Genomic DNA, 13,333 nt, shown 5'->3' with positions numbered 1-13,333 from the left:
CTGCCTGCATTAGACGGGGCCCTAGCAGACGTTAGGATACTGTTTACACAAATACCAACGGTTATAAACGGCTATAAACGGTGTTTGAATAATGACAGCAGTACTACTAGTTCACTTCTACTACTACTACTATTATTACTACCTAATTGCTACTAAAGCCCTTAGCTAGCAACTAACTCCCTACAACTGCAAGGATGCTAACATAAATGCTAGGTAATGCTTATATATTAATACCACCTGTTGAAGCTAATCATGCTAACGACGCAGTGTTCAATGTTTACTACTACTACTAAACCTAGTTACGTCAGCTAATTACGCTATTGCTAATAATGCCAATTCTGTAAAAAAAAAACGTGATGATGAATGATGATAACAAATGATGTTGTTGACTTAACTAAACAACCTTGGCTTCTTTTATAAGTATATGTGCTATTTAGTTTGCTATAACTAAGCTAACTGAGAGTTAACAAGAGTGCTAATAGTAGTTAAAACTAGCTAAAACTGTTGTTGGTACTCTTGCTTCATACGCCTAAAAATATAACTTATAATGATTTTGTAACTGATGCTTATCTCCATGGAAGACGGTTTTTGTCACTTGGATGAAAAAAAGGTCCTGGAAGTCATTATCATAAGATATCTCAAGATAATGACTTATCTCAATATTTTTTTGACTAGTCTCAAAAATAATGACTTACAATCTCAATATTTTGACTTAGTATCTCAAAATAATGACTTAGCATCTCAATATTTTGAATTAGTATCTCAATATAATGACTTAGTTTAATCTTGTTTTGTTAATCTCGTATATAATTAAGCAATAGTATTATCACTATTGCAAACTAATAGAAAAAAAATGTAAACAGTATTTCTAATTTAAAACTTTTTGGAATCAATTAGAAGAAATTGTGTCAGGAAATATTAAAAGTAAATCAAATAAAAGATCAAAGGAAAAGTACAATTAACAGAAGTATACAATGTTTGAAGTGCTGCTCTTACAGGTAAGCCTTTAAGAAAACATGTCTGTGGTAAACTGGCTTTTCTGGCCACAGTCAGACACCAGGTCAGTCAACCAATAGTAAAAGGCACAGCTAACTCCACTGCAGCTAATGACACATTGAATCCTGATACCTTCTGGTTCTACCACATCATTCCTGGTGTCATTTGCAGGAATGAAGCCGAGCCACTCCCCTCACCTGACCTGTATGTGTGTGCTTTCATGCCTTCAGGCTGGTGGGCGTGTTCTGAGGCCTCTCAGGTGTCTTTAAGCTCCAGAGTCATCTGCCAATCACAATGTGCCTTTTCTTTCTCTCTGTAGCCATTTAGCAGCTTCCTCCCTCTGTCCGTCCTCTAAAGTTGCACCCTATTTTCCTGCAGCCGTATCTGCTGGAAGACAAACAGGAGAGCGGGAGACAGAAGTCTGATCTTGATCTATTCAAAATGGACAGGAAGCTCAAAGAAGAAGGCGGAGGACCCAGTCCAGACTTGGACTTGTGACTTGCATGCATCTTTATGCAACACCACAGACTAAAACCCGGCTCGGCTTCAAAAGAGCGGATGTGAGGCTTGTTTGTTGTGCGCAGCAGGTTCAGACTTAATCAACTGAGGGTTGTTTGTATGCTTGTGTGTGTGCGTGTGTGTGTGGGTCTGTCTGTGAAGGCACAGCTCTCTGACAGCAGTATAAACCCAGTGTGACACAGTGGTGTGTCTTTCCCGCCCACAAGACCTGACTTAAAACCTCACAAGCTGGCTGATCATATGATGTTGCTTTAAAGAGCCGGGAGGGGGTAAGTCATGCTTTTTAAGATTCCTCCAAATGAGATTTATCTTAGTTCTTTGAGGTTTTTAAAACATTAAAAATACTGTCTTTGCCATGTTTACTGGTGCTAATGTAGGCAGTGTTTATCCTCTTTAGATAAAGTATATAATTATACATACAGTACCCATATTTATAAGTCATTTCACAGCTTTCACTATGTGGCTGCATTCGTTTTTTTTTTATTCATGTACTTCCTTTTTAGCATTGTGTTAACAGTTACTCAAGCCTGTGATGTGATGTGCTGTATAAACTTCCCATGCATTGTAAGCAACCTCTCCCAGTGTTCTCCACTCACAGACAGTTTGTCTGGCTGCTGTTCTTTGTAGCTTAAAATGTTGTTTCCTCTTTGGGTGGAAAAAAAAGATTAGAACGTCTTTCCATGTATTTTGATATCTCAACAGGTTTTTATCATCAACACGGCTGCAACAGATAACAGCACACACAGAGGATTAAGTGTGTTATCATGTAAAACAAAATATTTTATCAAACGGGTAGCTTAAGATTGTAATCAGGACTGGATAATGATTTCAAATGTTATCATGTGCTGACATCAAAAGAGACAATACTACTTTAAAAACCTATTTAAGTTCTGTATTTCTACATTTGCAGTTTGGAACACAGTCGGATGCATTTACAGATGGACCTCTTTGTTAATCTGAGCCAACTCTCGTACATGTACTGTAGCGCACTTGTCGCACCCTGACAGGAACTGAGAAGTGAGCACCCACACAGGAAATGTGGTCAGGGTCTGTGCCGGATGTTGCTTGCATGACAAGAACTGAATAATGAAGATAGACAGAAAAGTTGAGCAAAAAAAAGAGAGAGACAGAGAGAAAGGAAGGAGAGATTCACTTAGGTAGACAGTGTGATTTTTAAGCTGTGTATAAACACGGATGATATTCTCGGTTTGTGTTGACATCACAGAGCTGGAGTTTTGTCTCCTTCACGGTTTTATCCTCTGCGCAGAGTCGGAGTGCAGCGTGGTGATAAAATGATAAACACAGACAGTTAAACTGCTCACAGCCCCTCATCGCCACCCTCCACCTCTCTCCTAATCCGCACAACACCTCTACCTCTCTCTCTCTCTCTTCCTCTCACACGCTCGGCCTATTTTCTGCGTCTGCGGTCAGGAAGTAAAAGTGTGCTCTTGTTGCATTTCACATTTTGAACTGCACATCTTTAACGCCACCCTAAAGGAGTTCAGAAAAAAGTGTAAAAAAGAAACAAAAGCCGACTTTGAACCGGATTATTTTGACATCCAAGTGGTGAGTGTGTAATATTTTGTGCTTTAACGATTTGATTTCAGTTTAGTTTTTACTCTGCAGAGTGTCGAGTGTGTCGCTGTCCTCAAACTGCCTCTCACAGATGAATAGCAGAAAATAGAGCCACTGTAAAGAGATCACTACTACGCTACAACCAAATATAGTAGAGTCTAATGAATGGCTTTTTGTCTACAGCTAATCAGATGTTCATCTTGGAGGTTCCCCAAAACAGTTCGTTTTTTCCTCTTTGGCATTCAAATAGTCCCTGAGGTTTAACAGAACAATATTGCATTTGTTGTTTTAGGCGAGGATTTTACAACATGATCGCCCTTTCTACCGCAGAGGAGGACGTTTTATAGCAACTTTTACAGCTACAACACCAAAACACAATAACGGACTAATGGAGGAGGAAAACTTGCACTCCTCACCGCCTGATTCTACAGAGCCCGAAGCAGACTCCTGGACCCCTATAGAGCACCAGATCATCAATGGAGAACAGCAGGGTATTGAATGGGACGGGATGGAGGATCAAATAAATGAAGAGAGGACGGATAAACTCTCCCCGAAGCCCGGGAGAGACACTCCTGAGGAGGCAGAGCCGTGGGAGCAAATAATATGGCCCGTGCACCCCGTGACCTGCACCAGTCCCCGGCTGTCTTTCGCCACAGTGCAGTGGGACATGCCCGACCCCTCGGCAGAGACGCCCTCGCTCGTGACTCACGGCGGCTTCGCCAATGAGCCGGACTCTGTCAGCGTGACGAGCGTAGGCAGCACTTCCCCATCACCTCACCCATCTGAAGACATAAATGATGAGCTGTTCACGGAGGAGGACAGAGAGGAAGAAGAGGGGTTTGATTCAGAGCTTGTGAACGGGAACGAATCCGAGGTATGTACTGTGGAGAGAAAGCGACGTTTGATGTTGTCACGCTGCTATTACTTATAATTTTGTTTATTTCTGTGCATCTTCTGTGTGCCTATACGCCCTCAGATACAGTTTCCTGTGTCATTAACTCTTCTGTCACTGAGCGCTGGCTTATTTATGCCTCACCACCTCAGGCTCTATCTCTTTAGTGACATGAACTCAGTTTAATGTCGTAGATCTTCAGGAGGAATAGAGTGGACATAATGTTGGTCAGATGAGGCGATCACAAGCTTCTCTCGCACTACACATGTTCATGATCAATGGCCTGTGTTGCAATTTCCAGCCATGTGATGCTGCGGAGGTGCAAGAGGCGACAACACAGGAAGAGGAAGACTCAACACAAGAGCTGTTAGGCTGTACTGCTGGTATGTGCTGCACATTTAATAAGGTGTCAAAAAGCAAGTGGTTTTGTCGCTCAATTGGAGAAGAAAAATTCATCACCTTGTTCTGTGGTGTGCGCCTGTTTGTTAAAAAAATTGTCTTGTTTTAAATCTTCCAGAAACTCCATCGAGGACAGACTCCGAAGAAGAAGAAGGAGAAGAGGAGCAGGGAGAGGCCGCCAGCTCAGATCCAGTTGAAACTGTGGACTTAATCGAATCTCTCGAAGAGATCGAAGGCTCAGAAGATGAGTCGGACAGTTTTGTGGATTTAAAGCTAGAAGAGGAACAGGAGGGGCCCGGTGTTCTGCTGACGACACAGGGAGACTTAGAGGAAGAGCAAACTTCAGTGGAGGAGCCCGGCGTTCTCTTAATGACACAGGGAGACTTAGAGGTAGAGCAAACTTCAGTGGAGGAGCTCCGCGTTCTCTTAACGACACAGGGAGACTTAGAGGAAGAGCAAACTTCAGTGGAGGAGCCCGTCGCTGTCTTAACGACACAGGGAGACTTAGAGGAAGAGCAAACTTCAGTGGAGGAGCTCCGCGTTCTCTTAACGACACAGGGAGTCTTAGAGGAAGAGCAAACTTCAGTGGAGGAGCCCGGCGTTCTCTTAACGACACAGGGAGACTTAGAGGAAGAGCAAACTTCAGTGGAGGAGCCCGGCGCTCCCTTAACGACACAGGGAGACTTAGAGGAAGAGCAAACTTCAGTGGAGGAGCCCGGCGCTCCCTTAACGACACAGGGAGACTTAGAGGAAGAGCAAACCTCAGTGGAGGAGCCCGGCGTTCTCTTAACGACACAGGGAGACTTAGAGGAAGAGCAAACCTCAGTGGAGGAGCCCGGCGTTCTCTTAACGACACAGGGAGACTTAGAGGAAGAGCAAACCTCAGTGGAGGAGCCCGGCGTTCTCTTAACGACACAGGGAGACTTAGAGGAAGAGCAAACTTCAGTGGAGGAGTCCGGCGCTCCCTTAACGACACAGGGAGACTTAGATGAAGAGCAAACTGCAGTGAGTAGTGTTGAGGCCGAAGATAAGGACGAAGAGGGAGGCGAAGTAGAAGAGGAAGAGACTGTGACGATTGCCTCCTCTCATGTAGAAAGTGAAGAAGCAGAAGCTGACTGTCATCTGAGTGACGTGTGAGTATCATGGACTTAATAAAGGGGAACAGGAAGTATTTTTGCAATGAAGTTGCAATATTATGTAATATTATATAATAACTGCTTATTTTATCCACACTTTGTAGGGTGGTTCCTGCAGAGCTACGACAAACTGATGATACAGGATCAACTATAAACCCAGATAAGCTACTTGATCTGGAACAGTCAGAGCTTTTTGAGGAAAGAGAGAGGGATTCTGGGACTGAAGAGGACATTGAGGTAGTAGAACGGTTACAAGAAAGTCCCACAGGACAGACTGAGGAGCTGGAGATGTGCGAGGATGTAGATCAGAACATGGAGCCACAACAATCAGAGGCGGCGGATAACATCGCAGAACCGTCGATGCAAGCAGCAGATAACGCAGAGAAGGTAGAGGACTCACAGGAAGTACTACAGGGGACTGAAAACCTGCAGGAGCATCAAGACTGTAACCAAACGACTTCACAGGATGTAGAGACGACGCCACAGCCTGAACCCGTCGAGGCAGAGCAGCTCGAGTTGACAGAAGAGCCAGCAGAGATCCAAGAAGAGGAGCAACACTCTGAAGACCAGTTAGGAGAACATCTAGAGCAGCCACAGCAGGAAATGACAGAGGAGTCAACCCCAACTGAAAATGCAGAGCTGCCAGAGGAGGTCACGCAGGAGGCAGCAGAGGCCGAGCCCGGTCAGGAGGACAAACAGGCGGAGATAACACATCAAGCTGAAGAAAAAGAAGAAGGTGGAGAGGATGAAACCGTACAGACAGTTGTCGCGAATGGAGTCCTACCCATACCCACTGAGGCAGCAGCGCCTCGTAGGATCAAACCGGTGGTGGACAGAGAGGCAGCCCGCCACCTCGCCGAGCGGCTGTTTAACTTAGATGGGATCCAGCCTGTCGAGGTGGTGAGGCACTTAGACAAAGAGTAAGCACAGACTATTTTTATTTTTACCTTCTATGTTTTATAACTGTGTGGTGATGCTGTTTTGAAACCTGTAGCTAAAGCCACAAGGCGCCAGAGGAGCTACAGATGTAACTTTAAATGGCTGAAACACATGCAGTCAGAGAGGTGGCTATAGAAAGTGTTTACAGATGTGACATTGTATTGGTGAGTCATGCATACTACTAGAGAGCATACAGTTAGATGAGACGAGACACAGTGTTTTATATGTGTTTTCAAACAGAAAAAGTCGTCCAAAAATAGAGAAACAACTTTGTCAATCAAATCTTTAGACTTTTATTGACGACAACAAAAATGATAAATCTCTCACAACACCTTTACTATAAAGTACTTCAAGTAGAAGTAGGGCATCTCTCTCTTTTCTAGGCTTTTAAAACAAACTCAATCTCGGATCCCATCGGCTAAAGTCTGAGACGATATAGCCTCTGAGGACACCGGTGAACATGCCGGGCGGTAAGCGATAATCGATTGCCCGTCAAGACTTCCTTTTCCGCTAGCTTTTTACAGAAAGAGAAACCGTTTTCTTGTGATTTACTTTAATTAACCTTACCTTTGCCGAAATTTCTACATCATGATGTAAAAATTCAAGCACAGTCACATCTGTCATCAAGAGGAGAAGAAAACTTTTAAAATGCTCGTTTGTTGAACGGAGGTCGGATCAATCTGATGCATTCGGGGAAGTCGGGAAATCTGAACGCTTTCGTGACACAGTGTCAGGGGAATTCATCAAGTTAAATTTTAGATCTAGAGCTGATTGTTAGCTGTTAGCATGCAGATGTCTGTTTATAGAGATTAATAAGAAGCTAAATCGTCCTCAGATGACGCTGATGGGAGCCGGGATGTCGTTACGGCGGATTGCGTTCCGCCTGCTTTTGCTCTCCTCACGGACTGTTTTTCCTGCGTACGCTGCAGCCTGCTGATATGTGATTTGTTGATATTACTCGGACTACAAGTGTAGTTCAAACAGAACATTTACCTTCCTGGAACTCCACGTCCCTGCCTACAGATTCTACATTTCTATGTAGAATCTGTAAATAGAGATTAAAACAAACTTAAACATGAAAAAAATAACACACCGGGCGCCGGTTTAGTAGCCCTTAGCGCGCATCCATACATTTTACTTACTCTGTTTGCATGTGATAACGAGTTATTTTCAGTCGTTTTCTCGAGATCTTGACTTATTTAACGCTACACCGCTGTAATGTCATATGATAATAACTCCCCAGAGTTGCAAAGGCACGAAACAAATAGAAATAGCCTTAACTTCCCTCATCAGTGTGGGCAATGTCAGCACGGCATGATCTATTTTCCTCCTGAATATCTATTAATCTGCCGACCTCGATGTCCAGAAGAAGAAGATCCGCCCTTATCCGTGTGACTAAAGATGGCTTCCGGATAAACAAGATGTAACATATGATTCAAGGCCAAACTTTAGCTTGATATGCATTAACTGTGTATGTTAAATCTGGCCTTGAAAAGACCACACACACAAACAGTTTGTCCTCCTCCTCCAGCTATGAGTAAGATGCAATTATTCAACGCAAAACCAGTCATTTAATGTCTTCTCGGGTGTCGTAGGAGGTTTTCAAAAGTCTTTAAAATAACCCCGGTGATGTCATCAGGGGTATCTTCTCTACCAAGTTACATCAGAAAGTCTGCTTTTCAAACTGTGGGTGTAGGGGGTAAAAACATTTACCAGAAGTTGATAACCTAATCATCTTGAAAGATGTTATTGAGTTGCATTGTGGGAAGTGTAGAAGACAGTATTTATGGCGTTACAAACTAAATAACAGGAAATCTCAACCCACATGGTCTGACTTTTCCCCTTCTCTGTCTATTACAAGCCCCTCACTTAAATAATGTGCAATAATACATGTTTGGAATATCCCTTTACATGCTTGGCCAACATATTCAAGAAGTCACACGACTCTTTCTCCTTCTTCCTCTTCCTCCTTTGCTTCCAGTTAAGATCAAATGCTTCATTTGAGCAACAATAATCATCCCCAAATATTGTCCAGCATTTCATATCCAGATATTGAGTCAATTAAATTGTGATAATTTAATTAAAAGTGTCATTGTACTTAACTTAAATGTATTTTTCCTCTGTTTAGCAATGACTTCAGTCGAGCTGCCGGGGAGGAATACCTCAAATTCTTTGACTTCACCGGGCAAACTCTCGATCAAGCCCTGAGGTGAGAATCACAGAGGCGGAGCTTGGATCGCATCCAGCGTCATCTCTCATAAAACAAGCTCATAAAACCTCTTATTTTTGTTTCCTCTCGGTGTCAGGTCTTTCCTGAAGGTGGTGGTGCTGATAGGAGAGACCCAGGAGAGGGAGCGCGTGCTGCAGCACTTCGCCTGCCGCTTCCATCAGTGCAACCCGGACTCCTTCTCCTCCTCAGGTGAGCCTCGCTCATCGGTCACTTGATGTGTGTCTAAGTGTTACAACAGCGAGCGCTCACATGCATGTTGTTTTTTATGTATCCTCAGGGGCTGTGTTGGCTCTTACGTGTGCTTTGATGCTTCTCAACACTGACTTGCACGGACAGGTGAGAAACTTTTATGACTTTAAAAGTTCAGTGTGTTACCAGACGATCTCTGCGAGCAAAATCACACGTTTTGACTTTGTTAACAGAATATAGGAAAAGCCATGTCCTCGTCTAAGTTCGTATGCAACCTGGATGGGATGGATGAAGGAGAAAACTTCAGCAAGGATCTCCTGAAAGTAATGCCTCCGCTGGTTTTCTTACAGAAAGCAAATTAAAATGGTTTTATTGGGATGATTGATCAATTTCCTCTCCGTCTATGTTGCAGAGTCTTTACAATTCCATAAAGAGTGAACCGCTGGAGTGGGCCGTGTAAGTTTACAGACACAGTTTTAAAACATCCTTATTCCTCCTCGCACTTATACAGTCTCACACATACCACTCTGCCTTTGCATGTTCAAGTGATGAGGAGGAGTTGAAGAGCTCAGTGTTGTCGGAGGAAGATGCAGGAGAAGACGCGCCGCTGCGATCCAAAGCCAACCCCTTCCAGGATGTTCCTCACAACAAAACAGCCACCGTGGTCAAACAGGCGTTCCTGCAGAGGAAGCTCCACGCCGACATCGACGGCAAACGCAGTGAGTGACACACGCACGCACAATCTGGATTCTGTTAAAGACATAATCTCGAAGATTTCAGTTTTGTTGTGTTATTGCGGCACCTAATGGCGATTAAATGGCAATTGCGGGAGCACACTTCCCGGATATCCAGACGTCCACGGTTGGCTCCCTTTGTAACAGTTGTAACTCTTGATTTTCGTCGCTGACGGTGGCTTTCCTTTTTAGACTGTTTGCCTTCATCTGAGCGTCGAATTTGCTTCTTTTTCTTTGGTTACACAGATAAAGACTAGGGATCGACCGATTATCGGCCAGGCCTTTTTTTTTGAATCCGACGGCCGATAAGAGATCAATTTAGCATCCTTCCAGCATTGTCCCACCCACAGCACTGATTGGTTACACGCAGAGCCATGGCACGGGTAACAGCCAATCAGCAGTGAAAGCTGTGCATGCAGAGTGCTCACACACACGGCGAAGAGGAGAAAAAGTTAATTTCTTTGCAAATTTTATTTAATTTTGTTTTATTTACTTAATAAAACTTCAGGAAGTTATTTATTTATTTATTAAAATGTTAACTTTATAAGAGATGCTGCTGACTCTGGGAACTCCCTGCGCTTTTTGTTTGTTTGTTTAATAAACATATGCTTAAAGGCATTTAAACAAAGTTAAGTGTTGGAGTTTGTATTATTCAAAATTTTGACGCCAATATTTTCACTTTTACTGCCAATGAATATCAGCTCCAAATATCGGTTATCGGCCTCCTTGACTACTAACAATCGGTATCGGTATCGGGCCTGAAAAAACCATATCGGTCTATCTCTATTTGAGATGTTTTTTACGGAGTGATTTGGTTTGAAGGGGTTTAAAAATCACCTGTTTGACACTTTGATGACGGTGTTAAGACTCATACATGTGCAGCACGGTGGCCAGGAAACACAAAACCACAGAACTTCTTTTAGGTTGTATTTATTTTTTACATTTCATCTGTAGTGTCTCGATAGAGAGCAGAAGGAAAGAGTTTCACTCACACATAATGTCGTTTGAGCAGCAAGAAAAACATACAATCAAACAAGTGGGAAACAGACATCAACAGTATGTTATGTGCAGATATCCCAGCAGTACCAAACAGATTATACAACTACTTTTAAACAAAGTTAAGTGTTGGAGTTTGTATTGTTCAAAATTTTGACGCAATATTTTCACTTTTACTGCAAATGAATATCGGCTCCAAATATCGGTTATCGGCCTCCTTCACTACTAATAATCGGTATCGGACCTGAAAAAACCATATCGGTCTATCTCTAATAAAGACATTGATGAATATTTCTTCCTTCTTGGACATGCTAATAATGCAGTTTGTAAATTCAGCCTTTGTACGATTAGAAAAGGATAAATGCTGTATTTTGAGCTTTGATATGACCGCTGTCTTTTATTTATGAACCTACTGAATGTTTCTTCAGCTCCCTGGGGGAAGAGAGGCTGGAAGACTTTCTACGGAGTGCTGAGGGGAATGGTGCTTTACTTACAGAAGGTCAGTAACTAAATGTCATTATAAAGAAACTTCCCTTCAGTAAAGAGAATTAAGTGTGTTTTATTGGTTATACATGCTGAGATTTCTCTCTGTGTGCGTCAGGATGATTACAGGCGGGATCAGATGATTAACGAGGAAGTGGTGAGCGTGCATCACTCTCTGGCCGAGCCAGCGGCCGACTACACCAAGAAGCCTCACGTCTTCCGCCTGCAGACGGCCGACTGGAGGGTTTTCCTCTTTCAGGCCTCGTAAGTCACCTCGCAGCAAAAGCGTGTGAGTGTGTTTTTTACATGTCGAAGATTCAGGCATCACTGTGTTCTCTCCACTCAGATCTAAAGCGGAGATGAATTCGTGGATCAGCCGCATCAACCTGGTGTCGGCCCTTCACTCCTCGCCTCCGTTCCCCGCTGCGGTCGGCTCTCAGAGGAGGTTCTGCCGGCCGATCCTCCCCGCCTCGCAGTCTGCAGACACTCTGGTACACAAGCCTACTGCTCTTTCTTTGAGACAAATATAATCATACAAGTCTTTCCTCCCGTTCTTTCTCTTATTTGCATTAAATGGATTTGCATGTAATCTGTTTCCTCCTGCAGGAGAGTCAGCTGCAGTCTCATGCAAAAATGCTGGAGTCATTCAAGGCCGACTTGTTGTACCTGCAGCAGAACCTGCCGGAGGGCAAAAAAGCCAAAGCTAAGGAGCTGGAGGAGCATCGTGTCAGAGCAGAGTACCTGCAGCACGAGGTGACCTAAATGTTCTGAGGCAAAGGGTGTGTATGTGTGTAAAAAGGGCCCATTAGTGACGCTGTGCTTCTTCTTCAATCCCCACCACAGATGTGTCGCTATGAGATCTACATCCAGGTCCTGGAGGCTTGGAAGAGCGTGAGGAAGACAGACGACAGCACGTTGACCGTCACGGACCTGAACCTGTTCGATAAAGCCGTGTGTGCAGACTCTGTGGGGGAGGGAGAGGAGGAGGAGGAAGGCAGCCTGAAAAAGTCCCACTCCAGCCCGTCACTGGAGCTGGAGATGCCGACTCCGACGGTGATCAAAGTCAGACGCAACATTTCAGAGAGGAGAACTTATCGCAGGACCATCATCCCTCGATGGAATAAAGAGGCCTGAGAGACTCTGAGGTAACACGAGCAGTTAAAGAACAGATTTGTGCGCCGGGCTGACGGGACTTCAGTCTTTAAGTTTACGGAAAAGAAACCACTATCTCTGGAATTAAATCTTCTTCAGCAAGTTTTTCATCTTGTGCACTTTTATGGAAAAAAACCTCAGGGAGTCCCGAGCTCGCTCTGGATGGAGGAGGGGCTGATTTATTTGTTGAGTGACTCAAAATATCTGGACCTAATTTATTTAGTTTTGTTAACTTTAGTCTGTTACAACTTTAAGGCTACAAATGTGCCTTGTGTTCTTAAAAATTGGGCAGAAATGTGCCTTTAAATTGAAAACCACTAGAGGGCGCTGTAGCACAGCACATCCCTGAGTGAACCGAGGTGGGCAGAATGTGCTGCCAGTTTTAAACTTGTTTTTTAAAGACTCCTCATTGCACTTTTATTGTTTTTAATATGTATAAAATGTTTATTTGTTGATGTGAGTGTTCGTGATGTTGATGTAACCGAAGTATTTTTCCCAAATGAAAGATTCATTTCCAAATGTGGTTTTGTTATTTTCTCTCTGGGGGAAAATAAAATGTTAGTGCTGTTTTATCTTTCAGCACAACAACATTTTTACTGTTACAAGAAGGTGATTTAAAAATGAAGCTGAATGTTCTAGAAGTAAGAGAAAGCATTTAAAAATACGTTTCTTGAAGCATTTTTAACCTTTCAGTCATGTTTTTTTTTCACCAGTTTTATTGCATTTTCACAAAAAGTCAAATGTTCATCAAACTTTTCTCAGCTCAGTGAGAACTTTTATTTTCTTATCTCAAGTATTTTTCAATTAAAGGAGGAAAAAGCCACTGTCAGTCAAAGCTGGTGTTCTCTGTAATTGATAGAAGCAAAAATATTTGAAATTGGCGCCATAGCTGTGGAGAAAGCTGTACAAACAGCTCGTGGTTTCGCCCATTCTACATTCCTACAACACCCAGCATGCATTGCGCCCCTCCCTCTGAAAGGAACGGCCCAGCGAGAGACGCTGCAGTAAAATATATATATATCATTTTCGTTGCAGGCAACGGCTCAGAGCGGTACAGAATCCGAAATACGACGAGAATATACCGGTGGATCAT

General features: G+C 43.3%; 1 protein-coding gene across 1 annotated transcript; it reads left to right on the top strand.

Moving 5' to 3' along the window:
• Positions 1 to 2,982: 2,982 nt before the first annotated feature.
• On the top strand, positions 2,983 to 13,035 carry LOC138602430 (PH and SEC7 domain-containing protein 2). Its single transcript, XM_069673901.1, has 16 exons — positions 2,983 to 3,081; positions 3,383 to 3,964; positions 4,284 to 4,365; positions 4,500 to 5,514; positions 5,622 to 6,437; positions 8,585 to 8,665; positions 8,763 to 8,875; positions 8,964 to 9,022; positions 9,109 to 9,198; positions 9,288 to 9,331; positions 9,422 to 9,594; positions 11,034 to 11,104; positions 11,207 to 11,352; positions 11,435 to 11,579; positions 11,695 to 11,841; positions 11,932 to 13,035. The coding sequence occupies exons 2-16, from the start codon at positions 3,479 to 3,481 to the stop codon at positions 12,220 to 12,222; spliced, it is 3,759 nt and encodes a 1,252-aa protein (XP_069530002.1). The 5' UTR covers positions 2,983 to 3,081; positions 3,383 to 3,478; the 3' UTR covers positions 12,223 to 13,035.
• The last annotated feature ends 298 nt before the right edge of the window (positions 13,036 to 13,333 follow it).

This window comes from Semicossyphus pulcher, unplaced genomic scaffold, assembly GCF_022749685.1.
Source record: "Semicossyphus pulcher isolate SPU_LCO1_2020_fin unplaced genomic scaffold, fSemPul1.0.p SCAF_22, whole genome shotgun sequence".
Taxonomy (NCBI): domain Eukaryota; kingdom Metazoa; phylum Chordata; class Actinopteri; order Labriformes; family Labridae; genus Semicossyphus; species Semicossyphus pulcher.
The sequence above is the reverse complement of the archived record's forward strand: the minus strand, read 5'-3'. Positions and strand labels throughout refer to the sequence as shown.

Coding starts and splice junctions, on each gene's coding strand:
- LOC138602430 (XM_069673901.1), top strand. CDS start 3,479: ATGGAGGAGGAAAACTTGCACTCCTCACCGCCTGATTCTACAGAGCCC. Junction 9,023..9,108: donor ACACTGACTTGCACGGACAG/GTGAGAAACTTT, acceptor CTTTGTTAACAG/AATATAGGAAAAGCCATGTC. Junction 9,332..9,421: donor GAACCGCTGGAGTGGGCCGT/GTAAGTTTACAG, acceptor TGCATGTTCAAG/TGATGAGGAGGAGTTGAAGA.